Raw genomic sequence first — 20,229 nt, forward strand, 5'->3', positions numbered from 1 at the left:
CTACCTGTAGCTTACTAAAGGCAGTACCTCCCCAAGGAAGATGCTTTCAGCATCTTCATTGTCACTTCTTCATTGCTCAGCCACCTCTGATGAGGGTGGCTGACAATGGCCTCTGTGTGCTAACCTCCTTGTAGGGGTTCCAGCCTTCCTGCTGCCATTCACAGTGTCACCGTATTGGTTCTGGGCTATAATGTGTCACCAGTCCCTATAGCTCTAATGATGCCAGGGCTATTTGTACTCAGGGGAGGAGAACCAATACAGTGAGGAGTCTACCGAGTGGTTTTGTTTCCTGTCAAGAAGCGGGAAGCATACCTATCCGATTTGAAGTGAGGTAGGAAGAATTGTGCAATATTACTGCCTGAATTAGTTCATATATTACACAGTACAGACATATTGCTTTGTATACCAAGTTACTATAACCATATTAATGTTACGCCATCTGTGAGACAGAGGTTAATCATCCGGAGGATGGCACCATGCTGGCAGCAGTCTTTCTTCCCATTCCAGAGCTGAGACATGTAAAGATGGCTTGGAAGTCCATGTATCAGTTGTCCTAGTATAGTACAGGTCTGCCCTTTCTCTCTATTATGTTGCACAAACAATGCATTACAGAGGTTATGATTACGGCAAGATCTCATTTAGGAATTATTAGGAATAACCCTATCTGTTAGTTACACAACAAAACCTTAAGTTTCTTGATATTTTTCCAGGCAAGAAAAATTACTTAAAAAAATTTAAATTAATTTACCACAGGTGTAAGAAGTCTGTGATAGCAGTGTTTGCGGCTTTTAAAGGTTTTGCAGCTGTAACCTCACATCCTTGGCAAAATGGCAACTGGTTAATATTAAGTCTGGTTTTCCTATACTTTCAAATCAACTCAAATATCAATGTTCTTATATTAGACATCTCTAACATCAATGATTGTTGTTCATTATTTTTGCTTTTTTAATTCATTACTAATAGCTAATAACTTCTTCTGTGGCTTGTGGACCATTGTGCTAAATGAGTATGTGGAACTGTATATTTCACACCCTTTGAGGAACAGGACCTATGCAATGCTATGGGCTTGGGGAAGAGTGGCTGGAAAGCTGCCCAGTGGAGAAGGACCTGGGGGTGTTGGTTGACAGCTGGCTGAATATCAGCTGGCAGTGTGCCCAGGTGACCAAGAAGGCCAATAGCATTGTGGCTTGTATCAGGAATAGTGTGGCTAGCAGGACTAGGGAAGTGATTGTCTGCCTGTACTTGGCACTGGTGAGGCCCCACCTTGAATACTGTGCTCAGTTTTGGGGCGCTCACTGCAAGAAAGACACCGTGATGGTGGAGCATGTTCAGAGAAGGGCGATGAAGGTGGTGAGGGGTCTAGAGCACAAGTCTCATGGGGAGCAGCTGAGGGAACTGGGGTTGTTTAGCCTGGAAAAAAGGAGGTCAAGGGGAGACCTTATTGCTCTCTACAACTACCTGAAAGGAGGTTGTGGTGAGGTGAGGGTTGGTCTCTTCTCCCAAGTAACAAGCGATAGGACAAGAGGAAATGGCTTCCAGTTGCCCCAGGGGAGGTTTAGACTGGGTATTAGGAAAAACTTCTTCACTGAAAGGGTTGTCAAGCATTGGAACAGGCTGCCCGGGGAAGTGATTGAGTCACCATCCCTGCAGGTATTTGAAAAATGTGTAGATGGGGTACTTAGGAAAATGGTTTAGTGGTGGACTTGACAGTGCTAGGTTAATGGTTGGACTCAGTGATCTTCAAGGTCTTTTCCAACCTAAACTATTCCATGATTCTATGCTCTGATGGGTTTCTGAACTTATAGGAGAGCCTGTATTGCAAAAGAACCATTGCATTAAATTATTGACTGCTCTGTTTCAGGAAGACCTCCATCTCGTTGCACAAAACAATGAAAATGGTAGAAGAACAAATAAAGATAGGGGAATGCTGAAATAATAAATAACTTTGACCTTTTTTTCTTTCTTTTTTTTTTCTTTTTTTTTTTTTTTTTTTCTGTTGGCATGCAGTTACTTCCTTTGATCTTCCCTGCCTTAAACAAGCTAATATCTGCCAAGAGAGTGCAACTGTTACTGAATCACTAAGGTCCTATTTGTTCCGCTCGACAGATGACAATGCATTTTTGTCTTTCTGCAGAAGCATAGCAGTGACTTTGAAAACTTTCACCAACCAGAAGCCTAGGTTTTTTCCTACCCTGCTTTTCCTTTTTTTGGGGGGTGGGTTTTGTTTCTCATCTCCTTGAGACAGAGTGTACTGCAGATGATTGTGACACTATTTTCTGTTTGATGTGGGTTAGACAATGCTGAAGTTCTACGATTTTGCTGTTGCTCGTGATTGTTCTGGCAAGAACTGATGTATTCAGCAGCTGTAACGTACATTGGTGCTTCAGTTACATTATGGCTAGTTTGTGTCATTTGCAATTGCCTACTTTGTAACTCCCTGATTTTTTTAAACAATTCCTGTTAGTGTTAATTCTTTAGGACTATATAGGTTTCTTGTATATGCAGTTGTCGAATTGTTTAATAGCTTGATCAAAAGATTTCATATTTAGAGTTTAGAAAACAGACTGCAGTTTTAATAAAAAATGCAACCTTGTGATGGAAGCAGGAGATACATTATCAGGTCTATTTGAATTCTGTGAAGAAATGGAGAAACTCTTTCTTTAGGGGTGTTGTTTTAGGTCACTAGTGTAAGCCTGGATATTTAAATCTGGCCTATTAAGTAAACATTCTTTGTTCTTAGTATACATTGTACTTAGCACAACAACCACCTAATTTCTGATGGAGATCTTAGGTGCTCCTGAGTACAAATAACAATCACTATAGAACTTAGTGTTTCACATCGCTTCTTGGTTCAGTTTCCATTGGCCATGCTTGTAGGCTTGTTAAGTCAGTTTTAAAATTGGACTTCTCCTCTGGAGTAAGGAGTATATGCTATATCACAGAAACAGAATTTTGGAAAGCTTGCAAGTTATTCCCAAAGAATGAGATATAACCTCTGTGGCTGTTAATTTGGGACTTCTCTGATGGTCGGAGATGATGTGTGTGTGAGGATCAGAGACTTAGGCCCTGATCCAGCAAAGCACTTAAACACATTTTTAACTTAGCTCATCATGATCAGTTCCGCTGAAGACAGTGACTGATTCATATTATCATATAGCACTGCCTTATTTGGGACTATGTATTTAATACAATTCCTATCACTTTTTTCAAATAAAAAAATGTAAAAGTGTCAGAAAATGTCGTATAAGGATTCCTTTCAAGACCTTCCTGGTCCTGTGTGTCTTCACTGTAACTATTATGGAAAAAAGTGCTAATTAGCTCCAAAATGTGTCTTTTAATATAAATGGTACATTGTATCTTCTGAGGGAACCTCTTACTGAGGTCTTTTTTCTAGAAAGGCTGATTTTTTGCTAGAATTAAGAAATATTTTGTTAATTGGTGACTGAGAATTTTAAAAAATACACCAGAACAGAAGGCACAGCTCCCAGTTACAAAGGCCTGATAAATTATTAACTCATGACAGCTTTCCCTACAACATCTACCACAATTTTTCTATCTAGAATATTGAATTTGTTGTTTCACTTGGGGTTCACACAGGATGACTGCAGCTAATACCTTCCCTGCTGGACAAGATATTTTTTAGTGATCATTTACTGTCTGACTGTGCTTTTCTACAGTATATGCCAAATGGATTACCAGTGGCAGCACTGAGACACTCAGATGTGTCTGTAGTTATTGCTGGATCAGTGGTGGCAATAACAAGCCAGTTCTTGACATCAAGAAGAGAATACAGAAAAATGTATTGCAACACCGATTAGTTGAACAACTGATAGTCCTTGTGGACTTTTCCTTTCGGACTTGAGGTTTGTGACAATAGGCCCAGAGGTAAATTGACACACCTTCCTTGTGTGGCACTGCCAACAGTCCAAGGGCTCTGTGATAATCTCTAATTGGTTAGAGAGAACCTAAGGTACACAAGAGGACTTGATGTGCTGGCTGCAGATTATTCACAGGTACATGTAGCCATGCCTGCAATAGCAGAGAAGATTGATTGACAATGATTAGTGGAATAAGTAAAGCAAATCCAATTCTTTGAAGATGCCCAGAAAATGAGGGTCTTCTGCTACCAGTAGCTGAAGACAAATACTCCTGGTAGACAAGAACGGGATGCTGAAGCACCAAGTCTTTTCCAATCTATTTGGGTGAAGAAATATCTTGGCCTCATAGTGACAATAAGTGTAACTTCTTGAGGTGATGGGCTTAGCCTCACCACAAGGATCTTTCGATTGGAGGATCAGCTTCTAGGAAGGAAATGTGAATGTGAGAGGTGTTAAAACCAAACACAGTATATTTGAATATCATTACTGGAGAGAAATAAAATGAAGAAACTAGGCCATGACATAAGATTGATTCTACACTGTCTTCCGGTTTGGGGTTAGGTTCTACCTTCTAAATGCTTGGGCACTCTTGTCACTTTACATGTCCCTGCATCATATATATGTATGAAAAAACATTGATGGAGGGAATTAGACCCATGGAATGACACTTCAGAATGACTCGTTTAATGAAGACAGTCATCTCCATCAAAAGAGGCAGCTGGTTTTGTTTTGTAGAAGCCACAAAAGATGGCTGAATACTTACCACCTCAGTCTTGGTGGGTGCTCAAACATATGCGTGCCGCTGACTACTGAGAACAGGTAGGTCTGTTACTGGGACAATAGGCAGCAAAGGTATTTTGGATAAGGACTGGAGCAGTTTACAGAAATGCTGAGGAGGTACAGTGAGGGCAATGGATTTTTTTTTCCGTAACTCAGATTATGATAGGGAACTGAGACTAATACATTGATCGGGCCGGTGGAGTACATTAAAGCCATTCCCCCTCGTCCTATCACTACATGCCCTAGTAAAAAGTCCTTCCCCAGCTCTCCTGTAGGCCAAATACTTCATATCTAATACTTAATATCTAATTGCAATTTCCCCTATTCCAGCTTGTGTCCCATTGTCTTTTGGACTGATGCTGTGCACCTCCAAGAAGAGTCTGGCTCTGTATTTTCTGATTTCTCTGCTGAGGTTGTTGTAGATAGCAATAAGGTCTCCCTGAGCCTTTTTTTCCTACAATTAGAGCAGGTCCTGCTACCTGAGGCTGTTCCTACATGTCCTGACCAATTTGGGGCCTCTGGACTTGCTTCTTCTACTGGGAAACCGCAAAGGGAGTAAGGGTAACAGGAATTCTCACATTGATAGGCCTAATCTGAGGCCTCTTCTTTAAGTGTGGGCATTACAAAATGGCCAAGCACATGTGTTTCTTTTCAGTTCTTCATCTGTTAGCAAATGTGTCTTTTGAAAAAATAGAGCTGGACCTCTTCTGGGTGTCAGTTGCAGTGTAACTTGAAACTACAGCAAGAGATATGAAAAAAAGTAGTCTTACGGTGCAGTATTTGAGAGTAGAGAGCTGAGAGAGTTTACCTGAGGAGAATGTCACCATGCATATTTTGCATGCCCATGGGTGTACTTGCACAAGAGCACTTGCAAGCACATGTTTAAACCTGAAGTCTGAGAGGCTCTTGTTGCTCAGTACACAGTCGAGCATTTGACAGGAAAATGAGTCTTGAGAAATAATACTGTAAGTGAGGCCAATTAATTATGAAATATGACTGATTAGCAAATGGAGCTGACATCCACTAAGCAAACCTGCTGAAACAATGGAAGACCCTGGCAGAGGGGCTGGGGGCAAAGGCAGGGGAAAGAAAAAGTTTTGTGTTCCACATGCTCTGCCATTCTTCCATGTCAAAAAGGTGATTCTTTGGATTAACCCTGGTATCTGGAAGACGTTTTTTCCACATAGATTACTGTATTACTAACATCCAAATTGGTCTGTGTGGTTCAACAGAAGTACAACCTATCTGAAGAACTGTGTTATGTGTTATACTAATGGTATTTCGTCAGTTTAAAGATTTACTTTTCCATAGCGATGGCGCACAGGGCTGTGTGCCAGTTAGCCTGAAAACACCCCAGGGTACTTCAAGGTTAAACCAAATAAAGAATGTACAATACAGGTATCACAGTTACAAATTTATAATGGTATCTGAGAGGCTTCTTCATGCTGTCTTCTCGTTAAGACACACACTGACCCTAGAGGTTCAGTTCTTGTGCAAAGGTTATGCTGTCAGGTTGGGGAAGCAGGCTTGCTTTTATAAGCAGTGTTTTTTAGGGTGTTCCTAAGAGTTCATTCAGACACAAATCTCTCCCTCTACCCACACCATTCCCACATCTCTCCTCCAAGATATCCCACTCCTAGTTTTAAGGAGCTCGTTTCAGTGCTTGTTTCCTCAAACTATCCTCTGGCAACTAGAAATAAGTTGTACAACAGTTGTCTTACCTGACTGGGCAATGCTGAAATTTTGTGCTCAGTTTTCATGACTCAAATCTCATAAACAGAACTTGTCAGTTGTGTTAATATCACCACATAAATGGGATTAAACATGTATCTCATTTCTGATTATTTTTGGGAGCCCAGACGTGGTAATATTTGATCATTTTGAAGATGCCCCGCCCTCTATGACATTCTCAGTAGATACAAAGCTGTCTTCCTTATGAAGACTTGCAGTTTTCTTGCTAGGCTGTTTTCAGAACGCTGACTCGTGGTAATCAGTCAATTTGTCTTTGACATAAACAAAACAAAGGAATATGAACATGGGATGCTAAGCTCCAGCTCTGTATTTCAGAGATCATTCTTGGTTTTAGATGAGGCTGGATGCATGAGAAACGGTCTGTTAAGATGTTGTGTTTGTGATTAAGCAGGGAATGTTGCTTAACAGTAAATCACAATATTGTTACTTTTCTACCAGTGAACATCTTTGGTCACAAGTGGTTAACATTTTCTGTAGGAAAGCAGAGAAACGTGTTTTTTCTTCCACTTTTCTGCCTCCATGAAAACATCTGCTAACTCTCTGAAACATCACTATTTGCTAATATCTTTTGAGTTTGTCCAGAGTACTCAGGTATTTTGGCCCATTCTATCAACATATTAAGTAATTTATTCTGTATGAGTTGGGCACAATTATTTACTCTTATCCTCTCCCATCTTTCTTGGGTTCAAAAACTTGAAGAAATGCACAAGCTAGTTATATTACAGCATGTCTTCTACTCTTTTTGGAAAGGGTACATTTTTACATGTTGTTTTCCAATGCTGAATCGAAAAGGCAGATGGTGCCCCGTTTTGGTGTCAAGAAATTCAGTCTGTACATCTGGGGGCTGAAATTCGGTATTATAACTGACGTGATAATCTGCCTTTAAGGCCAGACTCTTATTGTGTCCCAGAAGAGTAAAGAAAGGGGAAAAGTTCCTGTATCTGTGCTAGTCCGGATGATAGCATGTCATTCACTCTTTTGGAAAATTTTGTGCCTAGTCTAGTCAGGACTAGGATCTGAGAGAGGAGAGAGCAGGCTCAGTCAGGAGAGAGGTTTTAGAAATCTTAACTCTTAAAAACTTGCAGTTTTTCAAGGGCTGGAAAATTGGCCAAACGTGGATGGCGTTTCAGAGCAAGAGCAAAAGGCAGTTTTGTGACATGCTGTTTCAGCTCCCTGCCAGATTCAAAGTTTCTGCTCCAAAAGTCTCATTTGCTACAGCAAAAAGGGTTTCTCATTTCAAAAAAGGGTTTTGAGAAATCTTTAAGGAGGGAAAAGCAAAAAAAGTTCTTTGGCTCAGATTATTCCAAATTATTCTCTCTGAGATCATCACTGGCATTTAAAATTTCCACCTGTATGGCTAAAATCTGACAGTGTCATAAATAGCCGTAAACAAAGACTTAAAATTTAAAGCATCAGAATACTTTACCGAAAAAGCTATGTTGACATCCCAGACTAATTTTTCTCTTGATTACGCAGGAAATTCAAAGTATGTAATAGATCTTTTCACGCAAAGCATAGGTAAAACTGAAGGTATATTTAAATGTTGTAAATTAATGTGGAATAATTGTATTCCACAGTTCCATGTTTGGAATAAGAACTATTTTGAGCAAATGTTCTCACATTCTCTACTTACATTTGACATGTGAAAACAGAAACTTCCCTTTTAATGGTAAAACCAACCTAAATCATAAATTTAGAATTAAAAATCTTGTGTCTAACATTTTGGTGCCGTGGCTGGTTTTGGTAAGGTATTTGGGGCTGGGGGAAAGAAGAGGTATACATCTTTCTATCAACTCATAAAGATTTAAATATTAAAACTTCCCAATAACAGGGTGAAGCACTTATCTCTACTAAGAGCCTAAGGAATTTTTAAGCATACCTCTTGCTTTGCCTAGTGGTATCAAGGGCTTTAACTTTTTTTTTTTCTCAGAGAAGATTTATAAAGCAGTGGGATAGATGGTGCTGTTCTCCAGCTGTCTATCTTGAGGAGTTTCCTCACTGGACTAAACACAACATAATTTCTCTGTAATGTTACAGTGGAATCTTGGAAAAACATAATGTTCCTCCTGTTATGTGCAATAGATTCTTCTTTAATTGCAGCAGCTAAAAAAAGCTTCTATCTTTATAGCTGTGGAACCAAAGCGATGAAGTTTATGGTCTCTCACTGTCAGCAGGTTTATGGAAAATTTATAGTATATGTTCTCAGTTCTGAGTTTACCATTTTTTTGTTGGAATACTTACTAAAACCAGTGCTGAAAAAAGCCTGTTAGAGGATTGGCAGTTTTGCTGTCTTCAAAGATTCCTAAAATTTGAATAGTTTTTTTTGTAGTGTTTTTACTTTCATCTCCATTTCCCTCACACTGCTGTTTTATCTTGTCCAGAATCAAGAATCTGTTCAGGCTGTTTCTTCCTCCTTTTCTTTTCCTTTTCTTTTCCTCCCTATGGACCGAACATATTTTGTTACTATTCCCTCATTGGCTTTCAAGACTTTTAGTTAACAGAAAATTGCTGATGGCACTAGAAATCCACAAACCTTCTTTTGGTTGTTTAGATAAGTTAGAGTAATATTTTCTATAGTTTTTGTTGTCTGTCCTTTTAATTTTTCTGAGTCCATTTTGCTGGTGCTGCATTATTTGCAAGCAGTGGAATGAGACTACTAGTTTTGTGGGGTTTTTTTGTTTGTTTGGTTGTTTTTTTTTAAGCTATGTTCCAGTTTTGAAGTGAAAATATGTTCATGTTGTCTGTTATGGTAAGAATCCTGAATTTGATTCAGTACCCTCCTGTTTGTAGCTGGTAAAGGTGTTGGACTGATGGTCCAGCTGAGCCAAACTGCACTATGCATGACTCTGCTAGTGTACTCTGATCACTCCAGTCATTTGTCAACAAAAAAAAACAGACAAAAAAAGACCAAAAAAAAAGACAGAAACGTAAAAACTAGAAACAAACTGTTCATCAATGAATTGAAATGAGCAGAACTTGCCTTTAGAAGCTTATCTATTCTTCAGCTGTAAATGATGCTAATTTAACCGCAGAGCCACAGAAATGTGATTTAGTTTTAATGTTGATACATTTGGTATTTTATTAGTGTAATTTAGAGTAAATTCCTCACTCTGGAAAATCTGAGTTGGGCACTGGAACTCTGGCGTATCTAGAACAGGACAGCAGAAAAGTTGACATTTTAAAAAAGGGAACACAGGATTTAATCAGTCACTTCTATTCATTTAATCAATTTGTTCCTCATCTCCATGAGAAGGACAGTCTTCACTGTTTCAGAAACTCAACTCTTGACTCAGTCTCACTAAAAATCCCTGTGTAAGAAGCAGCAGTGTCTAGTTTGACCTTCCTTTCCAATGTGTCTGTAGTGCTACTCAGTCACAGTGGACTGTACCCTCCTGTTTCTTCAGTGTTTTTAATTGCTATTTTTGCTTTCCTTCCTGTTTCTTCAGTATTTTAACATATGTATACATACTGTGTATGCGTAAATCTGGATGGATCAAAGGCAAAATTAATTTTATTTGTGTATTCCCAAACTTTATTTTTTTGCTATATTTCTAATCCATACCAGATATATTTAACAAATCTTTAGATTTTGTAGAACCAGTTTCCCTCTATTTTTTATGGGTGTCTGAGGAAGACTGGGATAGACAACTTTCTCCTGTAGTATGTGCCTAGTAACTCCAAAACAATGTGGGGCCTTCATTAAGGGGAGAGAAATACATTGGGCAGCTTGGTTACAGTTGAGTACACATTCATGGAGAAATTACCGAATATGAAAAGGTAGATTTCCCCTAGACTAAGTATTTTTTGAACACTTCTGTCTAGCACTGGAAATGAAGATGCTGCAGCCAATTCATGGTTGTTATTTACTCTCTGACATTACTACATGTGATTTTTTTAAAAAATACACAGTGAATGAGGCAAGCCCTTCTGTATGAGATCTGCATATTTTTAAAGGTATACATGAAGTAGGATTTAGCAAAACCACGGTTTTGCATAGACTTTGTGTCCACTGGTAAAAACGACCAAATATTATTGCTGTATCCTGCACATATTTCCATATCTTGCTCATAACATGTAAAACCAGACATCTAATAGAGCAGAGTGATTAAACTAGGTGCTGGAGTAAGTCCTGTCCTTTAAGCACAAAGACCAGGTTTTAGAAACTTAGGTCTCCTTTTTCTGGAGGGTGAGCACACAAGGAGATGCATCTAAAGCGGGGTGAATTTGCAACATGTTAATTTGGAGCAAGCAGGCTAGTCATCACCATGCAGGATAAGAAAAATTGCACTCTCTGATAATCTGTTGCATTTCACGGCTTTTTTTAATATCTAAAAATCCCACATGTGGCATGCAGAATAAAAAATTGATTTTATGCAGTATACGCAAACCAAAAAGTTCACCTCCTTCCTGGGACTTGGCTTGACGAACCCCCCACCTCACCCTTGCCCTTTCTTGCTCTTCTTCCACTGAAAAAGTGAGCCAAACAGTACGAGATGCTATCACAGGGATTCCCAGCCAGTCCCTAAGATCTTGTTGGTGGCACTCACGTTTTTCTTCCGAGATGTGCAGCAGGCTGTGTGCTGCAGGAATACTGCAGCTCTCTATTGCTGCGCCCTTTTAGGGGGCAGGACTGTAACTTCTTTCCACACTGGCTTATGGAAAGCTGCTCATAGGGGTCCCTAGTTTAAATGGTACGGAGCAGAAGCGATGGTGCTTATACTTAACCCTACGGAGTGTTTCAACGCTGTTTGCACGTGGTGGAAATTTTAAATATTTGCCTCCCTGAAAAGGCACAGCCCTCCCAAAATTATTAATGAGGTTTTTAAAAACCGCACATAAGGAACACCGAGGTTGCACAGGATGCCCTCAGAAGTCAAGTCTCTGTGTGCACACTTATATCTTCTCTCTTCTGCATGGTTATAATGCTGGAGCAATTTATTGCATGTCAATATAGTAATTCTAACATAGTGTACATCTTGGATAACGCTTTAAGTAAAAATTTAAATTCCATTTTGCAGTACACTACAGAGGCGGGTACTTCTTATGGCAGGCAGATTCACATTAATTCTCAGATTATGCAATTTAATATGAGATAACGCTTTGTTCTACGTATTACTGAAGCACGAAGTGAAATCTATAAGAGTGACTGACCTTAAAACGTGTAACTGCCATTCATTTCAGTCTGTGTAGCCCAGCAGACTGGCTGCTGAGAGCTATGCTTGCTCGCTGTTTTGTGAGTCTCTGCAGATGCACGTTCGCCCACTCTATGCAAACATGCATACACTCTCTTTTTTTCCTCTCACACTGTCTGGCATATTTTCAGAATAACTCTTCGAAGACTTTCTGAACTGCTGGGTATGATTGTCTGATTATTATTATTTTTTTTTTTTTTAACCGGGAACATGTTTAGTCCAGTTTTATTTAAACAGCCTTATCTCTTTGATCAAAGTCTACAATCTGAAATTTGAACAGGGTAGGGAGGGTGGCTGGGTGGGTGAGGAAATCTATCAAGTACATGTTTATGTGTGTGCTGCTGTCTTAGCTGTGTGCCTGCGGAGGGACAAATGTATATTGCTTCGGAATAGTATTGCAAATTTAAATAATTTTGGCCTTTTTAGTAGAGGTTCTAAACCCAGTATTATTACTAAAATAAGACCATTTTTAGTAAACTTTTCTTGAAGCTATTAGTGACCTGCATATTCAGTTTTTCGGTTTCCTGGGTTTTTTGAAGGTTGAGCCGAATAACTGTGGAGTTGTTTAAGTATAGCGTAGACTTTGCTAGTATTCAAAGCGGACTAACTGGAACCCATATATTAATGTGTTCAGGGTTGGCATTAACCTATTTCACTGACTGAACCACAGACCACAGCAATAAAGCTAGGGAGCTTGAAACAGTTTCTCGAGGTTTTCATTTAGCTGGTTCAGGAGTACTGGTTTGTGCAACGTTAAAATTATATGGAATGAGATTGCAAGATGAAGCATGCATGCCACACCTTTTCATTATGTTCTCTCTCTTCGCCCTTTTTTTTTTCCTTCTAAATATAACTTTGAGAGACATTTCAGTTTATTTTGCAGCCGATCCCATTGATTATTTTAGAGTACTTGATTTTCTAGTCTGATTTAGAAATTCAGGTTTGCTGAGATTTTGTTCACAGGACTAGGAAAAAGAATTTCCTATACTGAAAGCATATGTCATGCAATCAAATAACATTTTCCTAGCTTTTAGGACCTTCCTATGACAAAGTTTGAATGACGCTTTTTTCATCATTTTACAGCCTAAAAAGAAGCAGACAGAAATTTCTAGGCAAATCTAAAGCTTTTCCTCACTTTTTAATGTTACTTTTGCACCCTAGTGAATTCAGGTTGCTAGTTCTGATGCAAGTGCGTTATAAACCTTTTCTTCTACATAGATATCATACACTTTAATTTTGCTAGCTGGTTTTATTGACTGAGGGTTGTTATACACACACACACACACACACACACAGAGACGCACGCGCTTGCACACACTCTTTCTGCTTTGCCCTATCTCAGTTACAGCATAGTCCTACCCAGGGTCATTACAATGTACACATTACATATTTCTAGCAAACATGAAAATGAATCAAACAGGGGGAGAGATAAGCACAGATAGATTGGAGCCTGCTGAGGAAATAAAAGGCAGTAATCTGCCTGACCACTGGACTACTCTTCCTGGTTGGATTTAAGTGTTCTTTCCCGTTAGTCGCTGCGGAGCGCTGGCTACCCTGAAGTGAAAAAATTAAATGGCTAGTAAGAATGAAGTAACATTTAGTGGGACAATTATTTGGTATAACTCCAAAACTAATTGTTTCTGAAGTGATGTTTAAACCAACGTCGGCACAAGGCAAGAGCTCCTGGCTCGTGGCCAGCACCTTGTAATGCATATTAGCGCAGATGAGGAGTTCCTAAAAGTTAGAGAGAGGGAGAGGGAGGGAGGGAGGGAGAGAGAGAATGTGCGTTTTCAGTGCTCACTCTGCATTTGCTGTATCCTCCTCCTCGCCGAGATTAGAGGAATACCTGTGTAGTGCTGCTTTATTATGATTTCTGCTGAGCCTCAGGATAGGTTCTGGTATTTTTTTTAGGTGGACTGCCAGCTGCCGATCTCGCTGTTGACAGTAAAAGCAGATATGTTCCTTGCTTACTCCCATTAGCACTGACCATGACCCTTCACACCAAAACCTCTGGAGTTACCCTGCTGCACCAGATTCAAGGCACTGAACTGGAGACACTGAGCAGACCTCAGCTGAAGATTCCCCTGGAAAGATCCCTCAGCGACATGTACGTGGAGAGCAACAAGACAGGAGTTTTTAACTACCCCGAAGGGGCCACTTACGATTTTGGTACTACGGCTCCGGTGTACAGCTCTACTACTCTCAGTTATGCCCCTACTTCAGAATCTTTTGGGTCCAGCAGTCTGGCAGGATTTCACTCACTGAACAATGTCCCGCCAAGCCCAGTGGTGTTCTTGCAAACGGCACCCCAGCTCTCACCCTTCATCCATCATCACAGCCAACAGGTACCCTACTACCTTGAAAACGAACAGGGCAGCTTTGGGATGAGGGAAGCTGCTCCTCCAGCCTTCTACAGGTAAATGCTACTGATAATTTTTCTTTCTTCTTTGACCAGCTGAACTGAGAAAACGAGGACGTGAAAATCTGTATGCCCTAATCGTTACTTTTTGTGTAAACGACCATGTGATTTAATTGAATCGTCCACGATATCTAGACCATAAAAACCACCACAGAATAAAACAGAACTCTAATTCACAGCTCATTGTGACTATAAGCTGTGCATTTTGAAAACTGTACGTAAATGAGAAACAAATTGGGTGATGAGTATAAATGTTTCCTGGGAAAACATGAAACCGTAATTGATTAAGGAATGGCAAACAACCTCCCTGTTGTAATATATTGGAATTACTGTCTGAAGTATACTAAAAAGACTTCCACCGTCACACGTCTCTGGGTGCGAGTGGTTGGTTGTTCGTGTCTTAGCTGGTAGTAAAAGCATTTTTCTCCTCTGGCTTCTTTTACAGTGTGAGAAGTGGCTTATATAGGAAGTAGTCCAGGAGCACAGTATCCTTCCTAATCAGACTGTTAGAGCTGACTCAGTGACAGTAGGTCGGTCAGTAACCACCTTCACGCGCTGTCCTAAGAGCTGTGCAAGTACTAACCTGCATTTTTTTGTTGGAGAGTGATACACACTGAGCATAAATCTGGCATGCTGCATTTCAAAAGATTTTGGGTTTTTTTGTGTTTTTACCCCTCAACAGAGGAGGGTTTTGTTTTGTTTTTGTTTTTGGTTTTTTTTTTTTGTCTGGAATAGAAGGATTAAAGTATCTTCAAAGGAGGGGAATATTTTTCCTTGGTTTAAATATTTATTGTCAGTTGTGAAAACATTTATGTAATTTCTCAAGTAAGTGGTAGAAATTGATAGAACTGTAGCTTCCAAGAAAATATAGTAATACACACCAATACCCACACCGTTTATGTTTGTGCAGTGTTAATAGCATAGTTTTGCATCAGCTTATTATACTGGGCTTCAGTGAATCAGTGAACTGTATTTTTTTTTTCCTAAACTCTGTCCGTATCTGATTATTTGGGAGATACAGGTGAGTTTTCTTGAAATTGAATGACCCTGGAAAAAATAAAAGCAAGTTATTCTTTCCCTGTCGAGGGCCAGAGTCTGCCAGCCTTATTTGCACAATATAACATATTTCTGGGAACAGCAGCATATGTTCTTAAAGACAGTCTAACTCAGGCTGAGTAGGAATCTGGTAGCAGAATGTGGTCCAAAAAACCAGATGATGTGATTGCACTTTTCACAAATGATTAATCAGTTTTGGGGAGCAGATGGAATAAAGACTAGTGAAATGATAGATAACGGTTATGTCAGCCTGTGCAATCCATTGATCTGTTAACTGAATTGGTTCAAACAAAATGCATTTTAGTGCAACCAAATACAATTCCTCTAGGAAGAGTAAGTACACGTCAGAGCATAAAGATCTTGAATGATTAGCAGTGACTTGAGAGTGAAAATGCACTTTGCACTAAATTAAGGGTTTGTTTTTACATGAATGTCCAGTGCAAACCTATCGTGAAAAGTGTGTAAGCGACCTTAGATATGTAAACAGTGGAGTAGTGAGTTTGTGAAGTTGAAATACACAGGCAGCAAATGTACCATAGCTGGGGTGTTTTCCTTCAGGAGGAATAAAAACCAAGAATCAGCTGGAAATAGAAGTTGAACTATGGAAATAGTGTCCTTTTTTTTTTTTAAACACTGAATTGAGCTGAGACACTTCAAAATAAAATGAACGTACTTTTAAATTTTAACTACTGGAGCAAACGTGTAAGGTCAGTGCTGGACTCCCCATTTCCTGACATTTCTGATCAAAGATGGGTGTCTCCTTTGGAGCCGTATGCAATCGATGGGGCAGTAATTAGGTGAATTTATGATCTTGGATATGCAAGTGGTTTATCTGCATGCAGTGTTAAACAAATGATTTAAGGGCCCCTTCCAGCCATAATTCTGTAAAGCGCATCTTATGGGGTAATAAGAAATGTGTATCAAAGTGCTTGCTATGATTATCTGCTGTTAACAAGCATGTACTGTTGGAATTTAATTGATAAAAGAATTGCTTTTTTTTTCTTTTCACTTTTTTATATTGTATTTACAAAGTTATCATCCTCACAGCATTAAATAGTAGGTCTTTATTCTTGTGTTTTGGCACAAATCCAATCACCAATAGTCTGTGAAAATAATTTGAATAGGTGTTCAGTGTCTGGGAAATAATTAAATATCTAATCATGGGGTTTAAGAACAAGTTCTTTAAAAATATTGTAAGGCATAAATTTGCAATTTGCTTTATTCATTTGGCTAATGCCATCAGTTTCAACTGGATTAAGGGAGAAAAGAGAGCATGAGGCAGTGTTATCTCACAATGAATAAATTGATGCTGGAGACTGGAAGATGTCTAACTACCAAAATAGTGAGTTTCTGGAGCAACCTACCAGTAGGAGTGGTAAAGGCAAAAATTCTCAAACCAAAAGCCCTAACAGCATTTATAATGGATCATGATCAGTTTACGATATGGCTGCCTGCTTTTATAAGAAGTAATGTAACCTAAACCTCAGAAAGACCCCTCTGCAGCTCTTATTTGCATTTCTGTGTAACAGAATTGTGCTGTTTCGCTTGTAAGATTGAAATATTTGCGTTGCATCATCCTATTATACTATGGATTTGAGATGCAAATAATGCATTCTATGATACAAGTGGCTAGGGCAATAAATAATTACCGTAGATAGGAGCTGCAATTACATTCTGTTAATACTTGGATAAGATGTTAAAAATCTTCAGTCACAAACCTCAAAAATTACCAGATATGCTAAGGAAAGCACCTAATGTCACTTGATTTTGTTAATAAGTATTCAAAATCGTGCTGACTACAGCCATGTATGTAGTTACACGTGTATCAATTCTGAAGTTATACTTTATTTCTTTCGAAGTGTGTTTCCTTTTCCAAAAGGCTTTCTCTCCTATTGCAGGATGATGACAGACTTCTATAGCTTAAGAACCTAACAATAGATAGAGAAAAGAATGATTTTGTAAAGTATAAAAAAATTTACCAATCTCTGCCATTCTGGTGTTTTTAAATCATGGGACATCAGAACTTGAGAAAAGAGAAGGGGCTTAATTAATTCAAATTGTGCTGTCTCTAACTTGGCCCCTTTTATGTCTGACCTTGTGGCTGTTTTTACAGGGAGCCAAACTAAAATACCTTTCCCTTATCTTACAGTGTTAGTATCTTCAAGTAAGAGGGAGAAGGCATAATGCTAGTTATGTTTTTAATTCTCTTCAAATGTAACATATATTTTATTTTCTCGATCACTTTTATAGTAGGGATTTTTTTATTCAGTGCTGACTAGTAGTTTATTATCACAGGAAATCCTGTGCTCAGGGATATTAGGGTAAACTAACGAAAAGATTTCTTTTGTTCTTAACTATTAAATTTTAGTTCTGGCCATTTCTGGTTACTTTCTTGTGCTTTTTGGCTAGTTTTTGTTCATTCAGGGGAAAAAGTAAGAAGCCTTTCGGTAGCTGACTTACCTCAGTAAATTCCTATAAGCAGCAGCAAAGATGAATCCTTTTTGTTCTGCCACTGTGTGATGTTACAGTGTCATCCCACTGAGTTTGCACTCCTCAGATCTGAAGCAAACTCGTGCTTGCGTTTCAGGCTCTCTGTAGCCCCCGCTTAGCGCTGCTTCCAAATTTGGCCAAAACCCCTGTAAAAATGGACTGCATCTACCAGCTACTTGATGATGGAGTTGTTTGTCAGTCTTTAGTGAGTGACAGAGGCAGCATAAATCAGTGCACAAACTAAAATACAAAATGAAAAATCATTCATTGCTCCCTCCCTTTCAGTGGCTAGTTTGGGAGTCTCTTCTAGTAACTCAGGCTCTGTGTTTAGGCTAATATAGTAAAGTATTTATTTAGCTTTAGTCCCAATTATCGTACGGAAATTGACACTGAAACATTTTAAACCTGCTGTTCCAATCAATATGATCACAGCTTTAATTTTTAACACTTGCTAAAATTGAGAGAGATAACAAATGTAGATCAATCCTTTTTCTGCTGTAATTCATAAATCCATCAGCCTGAAAAACAGTTACTTAACCTAATATGGACTTTTTTTACCTTGCTTGATTCATTATGAATCTTTCCAGCTGTTCATATTGAGTTCTAAACAGGATTTTCCCAAATTTAAAATTAAAAGAATGTTACAATGAATGCAAAATTAAAAGATATTTTTTCTGTTTTTATGTAATATGAGGTATTCCATAACATAAAGGAGTACTACGTAATGTAATATTTTGTTCTGTGTTTTTTTTTTTTTTAATTATTATTTTATTTTTTATTTTTCTCTAAAGAATCGACCTCTTCTGAGGTCCTCTCTTGAACCGTTTGAGTGTTCAGGCAGCTCCTTGAACACGTGGAGTGTTCCTGTTTTCAGAGCTTGTACCGGAATCTCTGGCAACTTCACAGCAATAGATGACTGTAATGAAAGAGACAGGAAAACATGGAGTTATCCTATCTCATGGAAATGTTGTAAAGATAAACCTGTTAAATGTTCTGAGATACTCACACATTACAATTGTCAGGGACTTGTACAAACCAACTTTGCTGTTCTGCAGCTCTTGGAGAACGTGCTGATATGGATGCTGCTGCCAGTGTGCTTGCACCATAAAGTCACCAACCCATATTGTTGAGGAGCACATGTGTTCTGTGCCTCCTTGTGCCCTGAATAAGGCCAGGCAGCGGTGGAAGGGGGTAAAGGAGCTGTGATGCTTCCTCATTATCCTCCTTTCTGCCAAGCCAGGGAGATGGATTTCACCTGCTCTCTCTAAGCTTCCTTTTCGAAGTTTTCTACTTATTGAAGAAAACTTTCTTCACTTCTTTAGCAGATGTATTTTTTTTGCATAAACCCCAGACCGAGGAGCTGTTCCATATACCAAGTCCTTTCCATGTGGATTTAAAACTTGTGGCTAAAAGCACGGTTGTTCAGGCAGCCCATGTAGGTGGGGTTTGTCTGATGACGTGTGGACACCTAGGTCTTTATTCAGTTTTCCACTCCTTAGGCGTTTGGTGCTATTTGAGAGGCTGTAAGGTCAGATGGGGCTAACAGATATGACACACGACCTACCGTGTAGCCATACCTTTTTGAAGTAGGAGGTGCGTGTCAGTGAGGGTCATCACCTAGGACACCTCAAAAGGCATGCAGCAGGGACAACAGCGTCAATCCTTCACATGGACTCCCTACTTAGTCTGTGGAGGCACAGAGAGAAAGAGGCACACACACATTGCCTCTTTCTAAGGTACCTGGTTAAAATAGAGCAGGTGTGTTAGGCTCTAAAAGTGCTACTTTCTCTTTCTATGCTATGAAAGATGGCTGGAGTGACTCGTTCTGGTACAGATACCTACTGCATGGAGATGGATGCCCAGTGATGTCCAAAGTTACATGGAATTAATCCCACCCATACATCTCCTGTTTCTAGAGTCTCAAAGGGGTCACCACCTGTAATCTCCCTTCAGATAGACACTGCACTATGTCCCTTGAGAGGAAGATGGGGAATTGACTCTGTGTCATTGGCCTTGATCACTCTTGCTCTGAGGCTATTGAAACAACAAACACTGCTGGCCATATCTGCTCTGATAGGGAAAGCATTAGCTGCTGGCACCAGTTCCTTCAGCAATTGCAAAGTGAACATCGAATGCCAGCATTTTTTATTAAACCAACAAGAAAGGCCAACCAGAGCTAAGGCATAACTCCAAACAAATGCAGAGGAGAAGGGTCCTGCAACAGAAGCGCACCCCCTTCTTCTAATAAATTAAGATTTTAATAATTTTGATAATTTGATATTGTTGACAATGAAACATAGAAACTAATCATGAGCTCCCAGGTTTGTCTGCAGGTAGTTTTCTGTTATCTCTTCAGATATCAGAACTGAGATTAGACCAGAGATGCCGTTCTTCAACATTCTCATTTAATGTTTGCGTTCATTGCATTCATTACAGAGACAGTTTGTAAAATTTGCTGTACAGAGAGAAGTCGCATCTGAGGTGGTAGACTATCCCTATATATTTGGGTGGCCATTCCAGTGAACTGCAAAAGGTAACCACTTACCACAGCTCATTGGGAACCCTGATCAGTGCGACACTGGGCAAGGCAAGGCTTTTCTGCCAAGCTCAGATTCCAGTTGCTGGGAGGGTTCTTACATCATCTGACTCAAGATATTTCTTC

General features: G+C 39.3%; 1 protein-coding gene across 1 annotated transcript in view; it reads left to right on the top strand.

The window, feature by feature from the left end:
• The window catches only part of ESR1 (estrogen receptor 1), a gene marked incomplete at its 3' end in the record, with an annotated part of 172,322 nt that overhangs the window by 42,615 nt on the left and 109,478 nt on the right, over window positions 1-20,229 (top strand). The window contains exon 2 of the mRNA XM_082481905.1: window positions 13,514-14,018. Coding sequence (XP_082338031.1) covers window positions 13,591-14,018 — 428 coding nt within the window. The 5' untranslated portion in view covers window positions 13,514-13,590. The remainder of the gene's footprint in view (window positions 1-13,513; window positions 14,019-20,229) is intronic.

This window comes from Vanellus vanellus (assembly GCF_965231255.1).
Source record: "Vanellus vanellus genome assembly, chromosome: 3".
NCBI lineage: Eukaryota > Metazoa > Chordata > Aves > Charadriiformes > Charadriidae > Vanellus > Vanellus vanellus.